We start from the raw sequence: 20,707 nt of genomic DNA, 5'->3' as shown, positions 1-20,707 counted from the left end.
CCAAGACCAGGCGCCACCATTTTTGAAAGTCTTGAAGTCAAATCCATTTGAATTAATGAGATTATGTATGGTTTGTTCTCATCAAGTTAGAAAATCATAAATATGTATTTGAATCATTACCAAAAGGAGTTTGCATGACAAAACCTGTAACATAACCTAAGCGAGGTCGGGGTCGCTCACCAGTATGTACACACTTGTCAGTATACATCTTTACATTTGGTTTCATAATCCTAATTACTTTATAATCATGCTTGTATGCATTTTGAAACTTAATTACAAGAAGCGATCTGTAAATGTATAACAGGAATGTAATATGTAGACATTTCATAGTTTTCCTATATGAATAATAATTCGCACCCACACCCCAGTGTATGTCGTCTGCATCATTACACTTAACAACAAAAACAATGATTCTGTGATTCAATGAAGCTACAACAACGTATTAAAAACAAAATTGCAAACATTAAAATTAAAGTTCTAGGAGCAATGTCGGGCTATTACCTTCTTCGAGGAATGTATCCATCAATATCCACAAAAACAAGTGACATATAATTCATCTAAAGATTTCCCAAGTGATGTGTCTAATATACAAAAATGTTTCAGGTTTTTCACATTGCTGTATAGTTTCATTGGTTACCCAAGATAGCACACATGGCAACTAATTGCATAATGTGCATCATTCTTTTTAAAAAGTTCTTTAGTTAGCCAATAATGAGCAATCAATCAATGTATTGGCGGTTAATCCTTTGAAAGAAGGGCGTTGTTTTACATAGACACAGACATGACAGAGTGTATTCAGTATAGATTAGTAAATGTACATACATAAACACTACCTTTTGACAAATCCCCCATTTAAATCCCCATAAAACTAATTAATCAATCAGCGTGTTATCGGTCAATCCTTTGATCGATCCAGACAAAAGAAATGCCAAATGGGGGCCTTTGTCGGGTAATCTAAGTGGCGTTACCACTAATTATACCTGTTATAAATTCATTAATTGAGCATCAAGTGAATGATGACAAATAACGGGTAGGTTTATACCACCTAACACGGATTACAACCTAGCGACACCAAGTGACTTTGACAGAATCGTCTATGAAAACAAGGGTTGTAACTCGAAAACTAGGCAAAGCAGGAGACAAAACTAAATGATAGTAGATTGTGAGAACATATAGCTTTCATTTTTCTCAACAGTTTTCACAATTTCAGGTTTGTACAAACCTGTAAACGAAATAGTTTAACCCCTGATATGTAGATGAATACTGCACAGACCCTCATTTCTATACCCACTATTACGTCATGGAGACGCGGCGCTCTGATTGGTTGAAATTTTGTTTGCGGTTGAGAATTGTGCACTGTTGACAAAAAGGTCGATTTAAGGTAATTAAAGATCGAAATGAGCATTTGTAATGACGGGGTTTCATTTATAACAATGCCAGCAAGTGATTTTGTGTTTATACCCTATTAGAGCATATGTGACCTTTAAGACTAACCTGAAGTCTTTCATATGTAATGGTTAAAAGATTACAAAAAATGTGACTTTATTTGTTTTCAAGTCTGAGTTTTGACTTTTGAGTTTTTGAGTTTTTTTGCTCAAATTTGAGAAAACGCAGGAACATGCATTTTCCAGAATGAACAGAAATCGGTATTAAACTCAAATTTAGTAGAGAATCTGAGTTTGGTAAACAGATTTTCAAACTCTTGGCAAAGTCAATGTTGTTATTAGTTTCCGGATGCAAATAAATCAAATGTGTATGTTGTTATAAAACTGGGGACATATCTCTCAAATTTACACATGATTTTTTACTATGAAAGTGGGTCCAACCCTTACTTGGATCTAAATGTAAAGCTTTGCAATCTATCAGACTTGTACAAAACAAATTTCTTGCCTGTAGACATCATATTTTTACATGACATGGTTATATTGAGGCAAAAACACAGAAATAGGATCAAATTGGATCAGTCAGTATACCATCCACGCATAAGAAATGCTTAATTAATCTCAAAAACACAGTACTGGATGTGGCCTGTGAAGGTCCTGGGTAGAATAGGCCTTCAGCTGCCCATGCTTGCTTTGAAGGGCAACTATACTTGTTGTAAGAGGTGCCTAACGGGATCAGGAAGTCAGGCATGCTGACTTGGTTTGACATGTCATTGTTTCCTAATTGCGTAGATCGATGCTCATGTTGTTGATCACTAGATTGTCTAGTCCAGAGTCGATTATTTACAGACACCGCCATGTAGCTGGAATTTTGCTGAGTATGGCATAAAACTTAACTCCTTCACTAATTAATAGTCTGACTTTAAGTTTTGAGTCAATAGTTATGTTGCAGAATACAACATGTTGCATTTTATGGTTGCATTGCTTGTTTGTTTGTTTGTTTGGGTTTGGACTGTAGTGACCTTATTGTTGATGAGGTTGCTGTTTTTCCCCTTTTGGCCAATTCTTCATATTATAATGTTTCAGTTAATCAACTCGGAGCAGCATTGTTGCTGTTTCAGTTAGAATGCAAATTTTCAAAGTTATCCTGTCTCATGTGTTGTACTGTCTCTCTTTTATCTGAGAAAGAGTGGAAACAAAAAAACCTTTTGAACTTATCCCAGCCTCTGGTCCAAGCACCCACCCTCCTTCTTCCTGGACATCTTGCTGTCTCTCGCGAGAGGCATACATCACACTTCACTGCCTAGTCACATGACCATTCCTTGGTGATCATTCTCCCTTTGTCTCCAATCAGTACAGACAGATGCTACGTGGTGAACTAGAAATTTTCTGAACAAAAATATGGGAAAGAAAGAAACATCTAACTCTAGGAAGACAAAATGTGTGAGTGTTTGCTCCTCTTCATAATTGTTGTTCTTATTGTAAGCCTTTGACTGAGGAAGCTTTCACTGAATATTACGCAAGTTTGGTCCTGCTGGTATGCGGACAGACACTATTGGAAGACATCAGGAGAGCATGACCCATCTTCAAGAAACTTGAAAGTAGATCATCCTAAGAAAGTAGAAAAAAGGAGATCCCACACACGAGCATCAGAACCAAGGATGATTTTCTGGATGCTTCTTTAGAGTCCTATTTATCAGAGAATTGTCACCTTTTATTATTGAACAGAAATGTAGATTCATTGCATTGATCATCTCCATCTTTGAGAGTCGTCACAGATAAGACGAAGCAGACCCAAAATTTGTTGGACCTACATTCAATGTTGTTGTGATTAACAAACAACATTAGGTACGACTAGGCGACTCAGCTTGTAAGAGGTGACTAAAGGGATCGGGTGGTCAGGCTTGCTGACTTGGTTGACACATGTCATCTGTTCCCAACTGCGCAGATCGATGCTCATGTTGTTGATCACTGGATTGTCTGGTCCAGACCCGATTATTTACAGACCGCCGCCATATAGCTGGAATATTGCTGAGTGAGGCGTAAAACTAAACTCACTCACTCACTCAGGTACAACTAACCTACCTGTCAGTGATCCTATGATGATTCAATCGGTTGATCGATCTTATATCATGTCAAAAGTGCTGAGGTATGCGTTGAATCTTTCACCACCTGTACCATCGATCACTTCAGTGCTAGTGCCTTTGAAATATCCATTTACTTTGGTACTTTTGCCATATACACACCAAAACATTGACATACTGTTATCATAATTAGTAATCGCATTCATGAAGGGTATTCACAACTGACACCAACCCAGAGACCAAAACTATTTCACATCAGCTCAAGCACTCACTTAAGAGGTCAATTACAACACTGACCGATTCAACAGCTGTACCTGCAAGCTCAATATAAAAATGTATTGATTCATCTTCCACCATCACTCCACCTCAACCTACATTGATAGCTCAAAGAGCAGAATGTTTGTAGAGGAGTCTGTTTGCAGCTGTTTGTTCCAATGCATCACTCCCTACTAGGTTGGGGAGCACATCTGGGCGATCATCAGCAGGCAGAGCAGTGGTCATCTGTAGAACGGACCAGCAAATCAACAAGTTAGAATTCAAAGCAGCAGTTGTAGCAATAGAACATTGATTGAATCATCTACAGTCTACCAATCTATTTTTTGTATGAATAGAGGCAGTTCTTCGCCAAGATTCAGTCAGACAGTGCAACAGTGGTCTTTTACATCAACCATCTCTGATCAACAGACTCATCACATCTCGATTTAGTGCTATGGTTCATCATCTTAAGAGCAAGACCCATTCCAGGGATCAAGAACTTCATTGCAAACTTTCTCTCCCGGTCCAGTTAACCATCTCCCACAGTAAGGAAGTTGCTCCCATCAGTATTCCAGACGATGTGTTACTGACTAACCAGACCACAGGTGGACTTATTCGCAGCGAGATTTAACTTCCCAAGTTCTTACCTCCCATTCCGGACAAACCTTCTTGGGATCAGGATGCTTTAGCAATCTCGTAGAAAGGTCTAAATGCCTGCGCCTTCCCTGCAACAGCTCATCTACCCAGAGCAACAATAAAACACATAACATTTATTTTGGTCACGCCCTACTAGGCTGTGAGAAGTTGGTTCGTTGAACTACTTAGTCTCACAGAACCAATGCATCCCCTCAACCCAATCGAAATGACCTATACTTCATTCTCCATTGGAGCAGCTCCTGACTTCACTTTAAGTGCTAAATCTTCAAGCATGGTCCATCTTCAGAAATCACTGTTACCGGTAGCTAACAGATATTCGCAACAAGTAGCTTTGGCTATTACGATTGCTTATCTCACTTCTACTCGCTTGTTGTATGATGATAAATGGAAAAGATTTGAAGTGTTTTGTATGAATAGAGGTGGTTATTCACCTACTTCTGCTTGTTTCCAGGTCATTGCAGAGTTTTTACAACATCTTTGTTCTACTAAGAAGCTGAAGGGTACGATGCTGGCCACTTGTCTGGCTTCTGTTAACACTGTCTTGGCAACCTCTACTAGGGTAAAGGTTTCGTCAACTTCGGTACCTTTTGTGTTCTTATAGACTCATTGACCAATATTGGAAGTTCCAACCACCAGCATGGTGTCTATCTGTTGTTTTACATCATTTGGTCTCCGGTAAGTATGAGCCTTTACAAGACAAAGACTTTGAACGCACATCATTCGAAACCTTCTTCCTGATTGCCTTGGCAGCTGCCACTCATATATCAGAGCTGAATGCACTAGATGTTTCTAGGGTGAAGTTCAAACAGGAGCATGGCAGGGTTTTTCTTTGGCTTCGGTGGAATTTCGTCTCTAAAAACCAGTTGCCCAGACAGACAGATGGTATGTTTACCATCCTACTACTACTACTGAAGATTTGCTCAGTTAAAGCAGTTTGAATCTGCTTGGCTGCATCACTGAACCAACTCAGATTAAGGAAACAGCTGTTCATCCATCTATCTACTGCATCTAAAGTCCAACTACCTCATACCACCTTATCATTTTGGATGCTATCAACCATTCTGCAGGCTCACATGTTCCCCGAATTACCACCATTAGCAAGATCAGATTCCCAGGAGACAAGGACATTAGCCTTCACTATGGCGTTATATAGTAACTGTTCCCTTACAATGATTATGGGGGGATGCTTTTGGAAGTCCAACATGTTTATTTTTTTGTCACCCTACCTAGACGTATCAGTCACCGATGTGGAAGGTTTACACCAATTTGGCCCATTGGTTTTGGCTCAAATATCAGCCCGTCAACGCAGAACACTCAAGGGACGGGCTCAGCATGCAGTTTGCTGATTTCTTGTATGCTAGGCACATAAAGAAACTGTACATACAAAAATTTAAAATCTAAATTTATCAAGCAATGATATAAGGATTTAAACTTAGAGATTAGTGACATATATCCCACATGCATGCACATGCCACATTCCGTAAGGTTTTGTCCTTGAGATGTTGTTGCAAGTGCATTCTGGGAAAGAGAGTAAATGAATGTCACGCAATACCGTCACTTTGGAAAGCTCAACCCCTGCCCTTGCAATCATTAAAAAAATTAAATGGCTTTTGAAACGCATGGCATGCCAAGGCTAACGTCTGCATGACGAGGCCATTGGATGGTCTGTTGGGGAATGTCTCAATAGCAAGGGACTGCACATATCCACAACACAACACAACGTCATCGGCAAGCTTGCCGAATGTGGTGCAGAAATCATGTCTTCAGACCTTGTTTAGGTGGAGAAATGTTTTTGCAGATGAGTCTTGGTTTAACATTTTCCATTGTGATGGATGACAACGTGACAATGGACGTGTGGGAGAACACACCGGCCTTTGTCCTGGAGAGGAATCGCTTTTGTGGCGGTTCTGTGGTGATTAGGGTGGAATAACAAATTGCTAAAAAACTCTTTAGGTGATTGTTCAGGGCAACTTAACTGGTGTGGGCTACAGGGATCAGATTCTTTGACCTGTGGCAATTCCTTTTCTGCAACGTCATGGCCCTGGGTTAACATTCTAACAGGACAATGCCCGCTTCATACAGCTAGGGTTGCTATGGATTTTTTGCAACACTACAACATTGACCTACTGCCCTGTCCCGCAAATTCACTGGACCTTTCCCCGAGATGGATCTTCTGTCTACTCCGTTTTCCTCATCCGACAGATAACATCTTTGACCTTGCAACAGAACTTGAGAGAATCTGGTTTGACATCCCACAAGCCTTCCGTACATGTTTGATAGGCTCTATGTGTCATCTGTGCACTGCTGTTTTCTATGCTGATGGTGGACATACCCATTACTGAGCTTGTGACATGGTCGTTTAATCCCTGTTCCACTTGTGGACTCGTGATGTCATTGTGATTGACTTTTCAATTGAAATTCTCCCAACTTGTTATGGTCTCATGATCCCTTCCATATGTACCATTGACATTGTTATCGTAGTTATCAACTGGGATAACATTTTGACACAGCAGTTTCTTTATGTGGCTAGTATGCATTCAGAATAAATTATTGAACCTTACTTCAGTCTTTTGTTCTACTTTATGGGACTAAACGTATCTCACTTCGTCTGGCACTAAGGCATGAATGGTAGTCTAGGGGGAGACTACTTGACATACAATGTGGAGTTTTTATGCTCAGAAACACAGACATGCATGCTTACTGACCTCTACTTACCGAGTATGTCCACGAGTACATTCTTGAAACAGGAGATGGTCAGACCAAGATCTTAGATCTTAGTTGACTGGTGCTTTCTTTAAATCCATTGCAAAACGGGGTTTACATCCCTTTACAAGTTAAAGATTAAGGCAGAAAAACACACACCTCTCAGTAAGGTGCTTAGTTCGCTAAGGGGTTCCATGGATTACACAGAAACCTGGCTCCCTTGTGCATACAACTTACCTCGGTAGTTAAACTGTATGAGACTTTGCCATCTGCTGTGTGAAATAGGGTAATTAAGTGGGATAAGTACAATATGTGAGATAGAATAGGTTTAAATATTTGAAAATTTTAACAAAAAATTGTATATTTATATACTTATCCTGTCTCAATGGTGGATGTCGACCCAACCTTCTCACTACCTTGATACACATTTACTCCAAGAGCAAGAAGGATCCTTTAGGAATGGTCATGTGAGTGTGATGCATCACTCTCACAAGAGACCGTGAAATGTGCAGAAAGGAGTACAAGATGGAGGATGGAATCTTTGACTGGAGGTCAAGAAAAGTTCTTTCAAGTTTTTTCATTTCCACTAATTCTTTGACTTAAAGAGAAAGTACAATACTTGAGATAGAATAAGTATACAAATATACAGTTTATGACTATTCTTTTGAATTTATAAATCATTGCCTGGTTTGCTGTATAATTTTATTCAATAATGACAAGTTTGTAAAATTCCTTCAGAAAATGTGGTGGAACATAAAGTATTTATTGTTTTGAAATGTTATTTACTGAAACATCCGTTGTCTTTTGACAGGGCATGTGAAGCTTTGCGCCAGTGCCTACCAGACCAGCTAAAAGACAGCACATTTGCCACATGTCTTAAAGATGATAACTCTACGAAAAGATGGCTTTCTCAGCTGCAAGTTAACCTTGAAGCTCCCACTGGCCCTGGACCTGACCCTCGTGGCATGACAACACCTCTTCATCAACAGTGACTAAAACAAACTACCTATGTCAGCCAAGTTCCTGTTAATTTGTTCTTTCATTAGTCATAACAAAGTCCAAGTACCATTTTGTTGATTCCACCCTCCAGGCTAAACAGGCACAAAGCGATGTCAGCACTACAACTATCTTAAGCCTATGTTGGAGAATGGGAGTGAGTCACTAAAATTGCTTTGTGCATGTGAGCCCTGATCAGTAATTGATGTAATTTATTAATTCAAGACAACATTATGCATAAAGTTAAAGTTTTAAAGAGTTATAATTTCTTGTCTTTAAGGTGTTTAATTCCTGAAATGTTCTGCAGTAAAAAAAATGACAGTAATTATGGTTAGGCACTTATTTCACTTCTGGAACAAGTTGAAAGTACACTATATTGTGTTATGATTTTTTGGCAAGTTAGTTGTTTTAGTAGAGTCAGTCACATGGTTACATATTTATATCTCAATCACCAGCAGGGGTCCAGGTGAGCTTATGGCATGGCATGCTGTATGTTATTTGCCCATTTGTAACCTTTTGACTTTATTGTCACACTACTCAAATGTATTTATGGCACTAAAGTAACGAATATATTAACTTTTCCTCAAAGTTTGTATATATGAAAGGTACTCCTGTTGTTTGTGCCAGCCACTTTCACTTGGGGATGTGTTTTCCTGTATTGCATTACATCAAATATGACAATAAACTGATTCCATCATACATATCATGTCAGTTTGTGCATTTGATATCTTAGAATAGTAAATTGCATGAAGTGTGTGTTCAAAATGCCATGGATTTCAGTTTCCTGTCCATACCCATAGGCACAGTCTGGTGATTTCAATAATTTAAGACAGTTAATGCTACATGTTTGTGACAGAAACACATGAACAATAGATGTGAAGGATCTTACAAAATAGTTGCTGGCAGGAGATAGATTCAAAGCTACTCACTTATTATGAAAAAAAAATACTTTGATGGTTTTAAGTGCCACATGATTCATAACATACAATGTACATTATGTATGTAACAGCTTATGAGAAAGCGATATCTTGCAGTTCATGAGCTCATATTATTAATCCATTGCTGAGGATGTGATGTGATATTCCTTGAAATACTTCAAAGCATTGTTTTTAAGCAGTGACATAAAGGGTTTTGTTTAATACCATATTTAGAAGAAACAAACAGCTCATGTAAGATTTGTGTGGCATCAAATTTTTTGTGAGGTCATTATTCAGATTGAACATGTAAAAAGATAATGAGTGTTGCTGTGGCTGGAATATTTTACATTGTAAAACAAATGCTTTGCAAACCAATCACAGAAATGTATTTAATAACTTAATCATTGATGATCCTCTGTATGAATTTTAGAAAATATGAATGATTATAAAGAAAAACAGGAATTCTGGAAAACAATAACATTTGCAATACATTTTTGCTGTCAATTAGGATCCCATTTGGATAGAAATATATTGAAATATTTAAGAAAGAATTAGGCATGTAAGTTTTTGTAAAGCATGATAATCTTTGATTGTTGCTGAGGAATTAGCGAAAATGAAATATGTTTAGAAATATCAGAAAAACTTTAACAAATGTATTGACACTTAACATAAATTTCTGTCTCCATCTCCATGCATGCTTACTGACCTCTACTTACCGAGTATGTCCACGAGTACATTCTTGAAACAGGAGATGGTCAGACCAAGATCTTAGATCTTAGTTGACTGGTGCTTTCTTTAAATCCATTGCAAAACGGGGTTTACATCCCTTTACAAGTTAAAGATTAAGGCAGAAAAACACACACCTCTCAGTAAGGTGCTTAGTTCGCTAAGGGGTTCCATGGATTACACAGAAACCTGGCTCCCTTGTGCATACAACTTACCTCGGTAGTTAAACTGTATGAGACTTTGCCATCTGCTGTGTGAAATAGGGTAATTAAGTGGGATAAGTACAATATGTGAGATAGAATAGGTTTAAATATTTGAAAATTTTAACAAAAAATTGTATATTTATATACTTATCCTGTCTCAATGGTGGATGTCGACCCAACCTTCTCACTACCTTGATACACATTTACTCCAAGAGCAAGAAGGATCCTTTAGGAATGGTCATGTGAGTGTGATGCATCACTCTCACAAGAGACCGTGAAATGTGCAGAAAGGAGTACAAGATGGAGGATGGAATCTTTGACTGGAGGTCAAGAAAAGTTCTTTCAAGTTTTTTCATTTCCACTAATTCTTTGACTTAAAGAGAAAGTACAATACTTGAGATAGAATAAGTATACAAATATACAGTTTATGACTATTCTTTTGAATTTATAAATCATTGCCTGGTTTGCTGTATAATTTTATTCAATAATGACAAGTTTGTAAAATTCCTTCAGAAAATGTGGTGGAACATAAAGTATTTATTGTTTTGAAATGTTATTTACTGAAACATCCGTTGTCTTTTGACAGGGCATGTGAAGCTTTGCGCCAGTGCCTACCAGACCAGCTAAAAGACAGCACATTTGCCACATGTCTTAAAGATGATAACTCTACGAAAAGATGGCTTTCTCAGCTGCAAGTTAACCTTGAAGCTCCCACTGGCCCTGGACCTGACCCTCGTGGCATGACAACACCTCTTCATCAACAGTGACTAAAACAAACTACCTATGTCAGCCAAGTTCCTGTTAATTTGTTCTTTCATTAGTCATAACAAAGTCCAAGTACCATTTTGTTGATTCCACCCTCCAGGCTAAACAGGCACAAAGCGATGTCAGCACTACAACTATCTTAAGCCTATGTTGGAGAATGGGAGTGAGTCACTAAAATTGCTTTGTGCATGTGAGCCCTGATCAGTAATTGATGTAATTTATTAATTCAAGACAACATTATGCATAAAGTTAAAGTTTTAAAGAGTTATAATTTCTTGTCTTTAAGGTGTTTAATTCCTGAAATGTTCTGCAGTAAAAAAAATGACAGTAATTATGGTTAGGCACTTATTTCACTTCTGGAACAAGTTGAAAGTACACTATATTGTGTTATGATTTTTTGGCAAGTTAGTTGTTTTAGTAGAGTCAGTCACATGGTTACATATTTATATCTCAATCACCAGCAGGGGTCCAGGTGAGCTTATGGCATGGCATGCTGTATGTTATTTGCCCATTTGTAACCTTTTGACTTTATTGTCACACTACTCAAATGTATTTATGGCACTAAAGTAACGAATATATTAACTTTTCCTCAAAGTTTGTATATATGAAAGGTACTCCTGTTGTTTGTGCCAGCCACTTTCACTTGGGGATGTGTTTTCCTGTATTGCATTACATCAAATATGACAATAAACTGATTCCATCATACATATCATGTCAGTTTGTGCATTTGATATCTTAGAATAGTAAATTGCATGAAGTGTGTGTTCAAAATGCCATGGATTTCAGTTTCCTGTCCATACCCATAGGCACAGTCTGGTGATTTCAATAATTTAAGACAGTTAATGCTACATGTTTGTGACAGAAACACATGAACAATAGATGTGAAGGATCTTACAAAATAGTTGCTGGCAGGAGATAGATTCAAAGCTACTCACTTATTATGAAAAAAAAATACTTTGATGGTTTTAAGTGCCACATGATTCATAACATACAATGTACATTATGTATGTAACAGCTTATGAGAAAGCGATATCTTGCAGTTCATGAGCTCATATTATTAATCCATTGCTGAGGATGTGATGTGATATTCCTTGAAATACTTCAAAGCATTGTTTTTAAGCAGTGACATAAAGGGTTTTGTTTAATACCATATTTAGAAGAAACAAACAGCTCATGTAAGATTTGTGTGGCATCAAATTTTTTGTGAGGTCATTATTCAGATTGAACATGTAAAAAGATAATGAGTGTTGCTGTGGCTGGAATATTTTACATTGTAAAACAAATGCTTTGCAAACCAATCACAGAAATGTATTTAATAACTTAATCATTGATGATCCTCTGTATGAATTTTAGAAAATATGAATGATTATAAAGAAAAACAGGAATTCTGGAAAACAATAACATTTGCAATACATTTTTGCTGTCAATTAGGATCCCATTTGGATAGAAATATATTGAAATATTTAAGAAAGAATTAGGCATGTAAGTTTTTGTAAAGCATGATAATCTTTGATTGTTGCTGAGGAATTAGCGAAAATGAAATATGTTTAGAAATATCAGAAAAACTTTAACAAATGTATTGACACTTAACATAAATTTCTGTCTCCATCTCATGTTGCTTACAGTTTGTTGAATGTTACACAGGGTACATACTGTGTTGAATCAGAACAAGTCCACATTAAAGCCAGATCCAGGTATAACATTTCACACGCTTTGAACAAACCTGGTGAAGAAATGTGCCTTGATAATATTATCAAACCTAGGCTCTTCATTCACTTCGTTTGCTGTGCATGCCTGGAATCATCCCATTGAGGCATAATGGGTATGTGTATGTTCATTCATGAGCAGTATTAAAGATGTTTTCAGTTAACATGTTCTGTGTATTGTATTTGTCTATTTCTAAGTCGAAAAAATGTCAGCAAACATTTCATCTATTAATTGTCAAGCAGTTACCAATTGTGGTATTACATCAAATGGATGTTTGCTATTGACAAAAAATATGGGAACTAAGAAATTGAATGCAGCAAACATTAAGGTGAAAGGGTGCACCCGAAAGCAACATCCAATGACAATGAAATTCCACATGATGCATTTCAAACACGTGATGCACGTACAAAAAGTGGAGAAGTCACAATCACTAATGCAATAGATTTGAACACATGCTGAAAAATAGTAGTATCTCACTGTACAAAGAAAATGGAGCATTGTGGGGATAATAGAGGCACTCTACCTAAGGTGGTGCTGGCAATGTGCATTACTGTTGTGGGTGATTCAATGATGGTCATGTAGCACTGGTGGTTGGGTTCCAAGAACTCTCTTCAGATCTTGCAGTCACAATTCATACCGCACTTGTGGTTTGTCATCCCCTGGATTTTTCTCATGCTGACTTTGGACATGCATCGAAGACAGATATGGATGGTGGAACAAGTGCTGGGATGCTTTGCAGAAACTGCTTGATGGCATTAAAAACAATACTGGTTTCGGAACCACAGCAACCATGCAGGGCGAAACTTCAGCTTAAAGCGATGGTTGGCAGTACAGAACTTCTTGGTTGTTATTTGAGACGCGGGCATGGGCGCCTCAGATATGAGCCGGGGCAAAAGTGAAGCACCAATAAATATGTTGACAAATGACAGAACAATGTTCAAATTTAGCGTGTGTATGGTGATACATCTGATACATAATTGCAAGTCTACTTGATGGAAAGTGTCTCCAAAACACACCCTGTGAGGCATATCCAGAAGCAAATCCACAAATTGTCACAAATGAAATTTCTGACACTGTGGTACGAATAAGATTACCAGATACCCAGGGATGGTAGGTATGTATAACTCCGGCATGTCCTTTAAAGGCGTTGGTCTGGAAATGGATATCCACAACACGGGGGACTTCTTTGAGAGGCATTCAGAAGTTGGAGTAGTAGGGAAGGATGGCAATATATGGATGAACAACTTCAGGTGTGATATGAATTTTGCCCCATTTCTGTGACATGTCAAAGCTCCACTCTCTCGTTGGACTGCTGTTTATTTTGCATAATTCGTGTGTTCTTCTCACTTCAATAAACTACAAGTAACTCGATCGATCAACTTTTATGGCAGTCATACACCAAATGGACAAACGACGAAAATCGTTTTTTCGAGATTGTCACTCGTAGTCGCTTTGAGGTGAATTTGAGCGATACCTATACGTTAGTATTCAAGAGAATCAGTTTTGCTTGGGTACGAGAAGCACTTTCCAATCATTGTCGACAGAGTAGACGCATTTGGGCATCTTACCTGATATATTCCTAATATATTATTTATTTATATTTATATTTATATCAATCCAAAGTTCACAATCCAATAACGTCTACTTACCTAATATATCTGTTTTTATTTCACAAAGTCTATTTACGAAACACTAAATGTTTATCCAAAGTTCACAATACAATAAAGTCATCATATCAATGTTAATCCTTTTTAAAATTGTATATGGTGACGTTTTCGCCATAACATTTGTAGCCGTTTTCGCCAAGGGAAGGTTCCGTTCTGTCCAAACTGTGACAGGTGCCGTTTTGCTGTGGTGACGTTTTAGCCTGCACCCGAACTAAGCATGGTTACAGTTTCGGGTACAACCAGGGATGATCTACAACATCTCTATATGGTCTCCCTGCTACAACATATACCCATTTCCATAGCTGTCAGGTTTCTTTTGTACATAAAATCAGCTGACAAAAGTCTTTTGTGTAATAGTCTTCCGATTTTACGTCTCTTCTTTCACCTTTTTGGCCTACAATTTTGTGAGTAAACGTAGTTTGGCTCAAAAGCGGACCGGTGAATTGCAGTCTAGATCGAAAACTAATAAACATGATATACTCAGTGAAACGCTGATCATAATCAGTTCACCATATGTGACGAGGGAGGAGTGAAAAGAAACTTGTGCACGTGCTTCTTGAACATCTGGCTGTGCTATTCTCTACACTCCTCCCTCGTAATAAACAGTGAACTATGTCAATATATTAATGAGAGTTTGTTAAAGGACTTTTATGTTATTAGTACAAACATTCTGCCAAAACCTCAACGCAATGTGAATACAATGTTGCAGAGACGCTAGATTAAATCAACAAAGTTAACCTACATACACGTCCATACATGTATGTCACACAAGTAGTATATACAATGGGGGTTTTAAAACACTTTCAAGAAAAGTCTCTACAAAGCCTTATTTACTAAATAAGGCTTTGGTTGGGTCCTTAGCTCTTGCTACTATTACCCCTACTACTTAACGTGTGTTGGAGGTAACACTGTGCCGTACGGTACGATCAATAATTCTTCTCTTACAAACCCCCTACCCGGCCCATCCCTCAAGTAGTATAAGTTAGGTTCGTCGGCTTTCATATCCACTTTATCTATGTTGTAAGTTTTGACTGACCATATAGGATCGGTGGCCCGCTTACGGCTATCACCCTCGTGTTCCCCCGGCTGGTATAGATACCTCACTAGGGCCCTATCTGGTATCTGTTTCTCCTTCCCACGCAATGGAGCGGCCGACTCTGCAACTATTGATTTTAGTTTGATAGCGTCTGCCGGTTTCTTACCGGTGAGACGGGTGACTTCATGGTTGATTGCCGACACCACCTTGGGTAACCTCGTGACCCATTCAGTCGATCGTTTTCCAGGGGTGGCCATCTCCCTAGCATACTGATGGCCGAACAAGCGCTCAGCCAAAGTCCTATTAAATCTCTCAACTATGGCTTGGCTGCGATGGGCTCCGGCCGTGCCACGCCTGACCTTTGTATCGTGTTTGGCTAGCAGTTGTGACACGGCACCCATGAACTCCCGTCCGGGGTCAACTTGCAGCTCTGTTGGCCACGTCAGCGGGCTGCGTTTGTATATGCGTTCGAATCCTCTGGCTACCTGGGCCGAATCTTTCGTGGTCAAGGGTTCGGCTTCCTTGTAACGACTGGCTACGTCCACTACGGTTAAGGCATACTTGTACCTCTTGTCGTGGGGTAGGAACAGTAGGTCTGCCTGGTGAACGCTATTAGGTATGTTAATACCGAACCTCCTTCTAGGCACGTAGCGTGGTGCCGGCAAAGAGATCTGCCACAGGGCTTGTTTTTCAAGCCACGCTTTGGCTTCCTCCGGGGGTACTCGCGCTATTTTAGCTAGCTTATCTACTGCGCTAGCTCCTTTCCAGTACCCACGCGGGCTGTAGTAAATAGCCTCAAATTTTTTCATGTCCATACGCGTATGTGTTTATCCCATCAATAGCTATCCAACGTTTCGTGTCCATAGGCGACAGGGACGTCTTGTTTATAGTCAGTCCGTATATCTTATGTCCATCACTTCTAAGTGTGTTCATTTTATGCCTAAAGGTACGGGTCTTGAACAGGGCTTCCTTGAATCTGGCGTGTTTGATGTGTTGTTTCACCACATACTTCTTAACCCCCTTAGCCTTCCGGATCTCACTATTGTCGGCTTTCAGTATGGAGTACATCTTAGGTCTCAAACCTATGTACTCGGCTATGGGCGTGCCAGCACACTCGTCCTTCATCTTACCTAGGACCTTTTTATTTACCGTACTGTGTATGGCATGGGTCTTAGGGTAGTCGCTGGTGTCGTATAAATCGAGGTGTTTTTTCATGTCCTCGTACACGTCCTCGGTTCGAATCTCCATCAGCAGGGAATCCGTGTCAGTGTACAGCACTTCACACCTGTCGCCGTACTGTTTCTTGAGCTCGTTGTAGTAAAAGTCGTACATCAGGTGTTTGGATAAATCGAGGATGCTCATCCCCACGTAAACAGGCCGGTTGAATTTTATGTGACTTTTCTTCATGTGTAGGGCAACCAGGTTGTCTGTGAATATCTTACTACGGTTGAATGCCGGACTGGCTATCAATCTCCTGAGCTTGTCTTCCTCACTCGACCGAACCAGCTTCACGGTCACGCGTTTCCTCAGGTTCTCCATAGTCTTACCAAACACCGAGTTGTTCATGAGCTTGTAGAGATTTTTCTCAAAATCACTGGTGGCTTTTTTTCGTAGGTCTGTGTTCATTCTGATGTAGGGCTCCATCCATGGGCTCTGGTCGAACATGAGCACCCTGTGTATTTTGGTCAGCCTCATACCCAACGACAGGTACAGCTGTAGGTTGCGATAGTGAACGATGTACTTGGTCTTATTCATTAAGTTAGGCACGAGTTTTTCAACGTCTGTCACACGCCCACCTAACAAGTTATGTTGGTATTCAGACATCCAGTCTGGGTTAACCCTCATACGTTCGGGGGCCAGGGGGTAGCTGTTGTGTGATGTGTGTAATTCCTTGGTATACTCTAAGTCAACCTCGAGGATATAACCTTTGTTCGAATCTGGTGCAACCCCCATAACATAAACGTGGGGTACCCATTCGAATCCCCCTGTAGGTAGATACTGGCTCATGGCCCAGCCGTACAGGTTGTTTGCGTCGAGGTAGAGAATGTGATTGGTTGGCTTGTTAGGATCGTAACCTTTCACGTATTGATTATTTGCTTTCGCGTATCGTTTGGATGCCATGGAAATCCCACCTCGCAAGCCTTTCTCAATGAATAGGTGCATGTCGTAATCTGTGAGCAATTCCAAATTAACTCTGGTCTTTTTAAGCAAGGCGTCCCACGACAGACCTGGGCTGGTGTAATACCATGCGGGGTCGAGTTTATACTGCTTGAAACACGTTCGCCTAAACGTCTCAAACACGTCGGCTAACAGCAGTACATCTGTCCTCAAGTACAGGTCGTGATAATCACCCAGGTTCTTACAACCCAGTTTATTCCATACGTTAGTCGCGTGCGAGTAATCATCTCGTGAGACGGACGCCTCATTCAGCTTGCTATAAAAGCAGTCAATAGGGGGTAGTCTGGTCTCGGTGAACTTGACCCAACTATCCATGTACTCATAGGGGTACACACCCTTCCTCATAAGCAGGGGTCTAGTCTCGGCGTCTGTGTATCGATCGGTGATAGGGAAGGTATTGTTGGCCTTGACCAGACTGTCGAGTGACGACAGGAGGAACTGAAACGAGTCAATGAACCTAAGTCCGTTTAAGCTGAAGGAGATGTATCTCTCCATGTTGTTGGGGATGCACGTTATATTACCATCGATTTTCGCGATGGCCTGCATGATCAAGTGTGAGTCGTACCCTCTCAAGTTGTGAAAGACAACGGGGATGTTTATTGTCTTAGGGTTGATTTTAAGCTTGAGGTTGCACGCGCTGTGAGCGGCGCCTCTATACTTACCAGTTATGTGGCAGTGATCTCTCACCGAATCACCGTTAAGTGGTGAGTCACACACGTGACAGTTAGTGCTACTAGCGTGAGCTAGCCTGTCGACTCGGGTCATACGCATGGGAGCGATTCTATACAATGCATTCCTAATAATTTTTTCTTCCTCCTGCAAACACTTTAGAAACCTTTCAGCCGCGTCAGGGCCCCTATGCACTACCGGAGCTTTCGTTTCCCCGTCACAACGGACGACAATGTATCCAAACCCACAGGCTTTATGCTCTTGTGTTTTGTGGGTGATGGGAGCCTCGCCGGCGGCACCACTGGGGGAATCCCCCACCACCAAGGCTTCGAAGTCGGCGTATATGATATAAGGCACAGACATTTGGTTCTTGTGGTTACCGAATTTTAGGATATTATCACCTTCCTTAGGCATGTCGACTCGTATGGCCGTCTGCCCCACACCTTGGCAATCCTCCCGGTGGGATTCTAATAAATCAGCTCGTGTGAAGCCATGTAGGCATCGTTCACAGAAGTGGGTCTTTTCTCTGTGTGCCGATTGGTCATACAACAGCCTGCTAAAGTGTTTTATCCATGTGTAGTGATACTTGTCACCTCGCTGGATCATGAATATATTGATAACTTGGCGATCCTTCACTTCGCTGACCCTGTGTACTATTGTTGTGTTACCTTCGTGTCCAAAGACATTTATAGCCAGATTATTCTGTTTTTCTACTTTAGTGATCTGGGATATGGGGGTGGGTTCATCTATACCATCCCAGTTGAGCCCATCATCCTGAGGATAATTAGAAGGCCTGTTCAGATTAGTGTCAGCTGGAAATAAGGCTGACCTGATAGCTAACCTCAGGCAATCGTTTCCTCTATTCTTAACGTTTACTATGGCATGTTTGTTCCTATAGTAGGGGGGCAAGGCTAGGTATGACCCGCCTCTGAATGGCACGTAGTTAGCTATGTCTAGATAGACATTATCGATTTTATCTACAGCCCACCCGGACCCCAAGTGTGTGTAGCGTTCTAGGTATTCTCGTATCTGCTGAAAACTGGTATCGATTGATGCGTCAATGGTCTCTGTATGTGTGACAACCTCTTGTTTACCTCGGAAGTAAGGCTGAACATACTCATCCTGCTTATCGAGCGACATTTTCACTGTGATCTGAAACTTGATACTTCCTAGGTTATTTAGTTCCTGGTTGACCTTATCAGCTATCAGAGGCTTGATATCTGTAATGTCTATGTTTCTGTCAACGTGCATGCGCCAACCTCTCAAATAGTTGCCTACAGCGCGCTCAGTGCGCACGAACTGTAGGTCAATAGCTCTATTCTGTCGTAATAATTCTACAAGCTGTGGTTTTCTCATACGGGAATACCCGCCTAAACCCAAATCGTGTGCCTCGGCTTTCAGTTGTTTTACAGTGGGTACGGGGGCATGTGATAACAATGCGGTTAACCCGGCTCTCCCCAGGTTTGAATAACCCGTGTATCCAAGCTGTTTTGCTTGAGCTTTTAATTGTTTTACCGTGGGAGGGGCTTCTAAAAATAGTAATCTCAACAATGCTGACTTCCGCATTCGAGAATACCCGATCACACCTCTCTGTTTTGCGACCCGCTTAAGCTCGCGTACAGTAGTCATAGTGTTTACACCTAACATAACCAATGTCTAATTGGAGTCTATCTTGAGCAGTCGCCTACGTTCTTTTATGTAGCCCTTTTTATTCTCGTAGATGAGTTGATGTCTGACTACGTTCGCTCCGTGAGCTTTACATAGACAGTAGTGCCCTTTAACCCCGATACCACACACAGAACACGTGTAGTTAGGACTTCCCATATGGAAACAACAGAACCCCTGATTCCTACATTTCCTACCACAGGCCTCGGTCTTCCCCATAAGTATGTATTCGCATTGGTATGGAGCGGGTCTCATGTTTACTTATATAGGTATTTAATTTAATTGCTTCGCAACCAACGCAGTAGCTGCTATACCCAACACTATGAAGCCCAGTTCACGATTCATTTGTCCCTTGGATGGTGTGTAGTACTGAGCGAGTGTGGGTTTATTGAGCGGTTCCAATCGTTTACCAGTTAGTAGGTAGTATTCTTTCATTGCTTCATCGACATCGTTGAATGTTTGAACGGCATGGTTTTCACGCTGGAGTTGTTCGTTAATAAAATCGATCCTCTGGAGGCGTTTTTTAGCGTACTCGGCCTGTGCCTTTTGTAAGTTCTCAGTAGCGAGATCGTGTCGCTTCCTTTCTTCCTGTATTTCAGCCGCGTGATCATCTCTTAGTTTCGAGAAGAGGAAATTACTCCCGGAAAATGCCAGGGCATTCACTAACGCCCCACCGACCATCATAGCTATCGTGGCCATCCTATATTTATTTCATTATATTATCAGGTATTATCCCTTGTTTTACTAGGATGTCTTTTGTGGCCATCGCCATACCAAGGTTCATTATGAGCATACCCATATCCTGCAGGTTGAAATCTAGCTTGATAGTTGGTTGTTTAAGCACCATTTTAGTCAACCGAGCGTACCCTACGGCTAGACTGGCGACCACTGTGGCGTGGTATGCGTCGTTGACGAACGTTTTCCCCTCAGACATTATGTATATGATATAAAATATTAAAATTATAACATGATATGCGGGTCGACAGTGGGGGTTACCTCACTGTTGGGGGGTACCACCTCACTGTGGGAGGGTACTCCCACGTATAACCATGTTATAACAACGGCAGCACCTACAGCCAACAACAGTCGGGGGTTGA

The 20,707-nt window shown here is 40.4% G+C and overlaps 1 protein-coding gene across 2 annotated transcripts in view; it reads left to right on the top strand.

Moving 5' to 3' along the window:
• The window catches only part of LOC137256620 (CCR4-NOT transcription complex subunit 9-like), a 110,445-nt gene extending 101,422 nt beyond the window's left edge, over positions 1 to 9,023 (top strand). The window contains exon 9 of one of the 2 annotated variants that reach the window (XM_067794503.1): positions 7,893 to 9,023. In XM_067794503.1, the coding sequence (XP_067650604.1) occupies positions 7,893 to 8,073 (181 nt within the window). In that variant the 3' untranslated portion in view covers positions 8,074 to 9,023. The remainder of the gene's footprint in view (positions 1 to 7,892) is intronic. The other variant, XM_067794502.1, reaches the window with a different exon arrangement.
• Positions 9,024 to 20,707: the final 11,684 nt, after the last annotated feature.

The sequence above is a fragment of the Haliotis asinina genome, chromosome 11, assembly GCF_037392515.1.
Source record: "Haliotis asinina isolate JCU_RB_2024 chromosome 11, JCU_Hal_asi_v2, whole genome shotgun sequence".
Classification (NCBI taxonomy): domain Eukaryota; kingdom Metazoa; phylum Mollusca; class Gastropoda; order Lepetellida; family Haliotidae; genus Haliotis; species Haliotis asinina.
The sequence above is the reverse complement of the archived record's forward strand: the minus strand, read 5'-3'. Positions and strand labels throughout refer to the sequence as shown.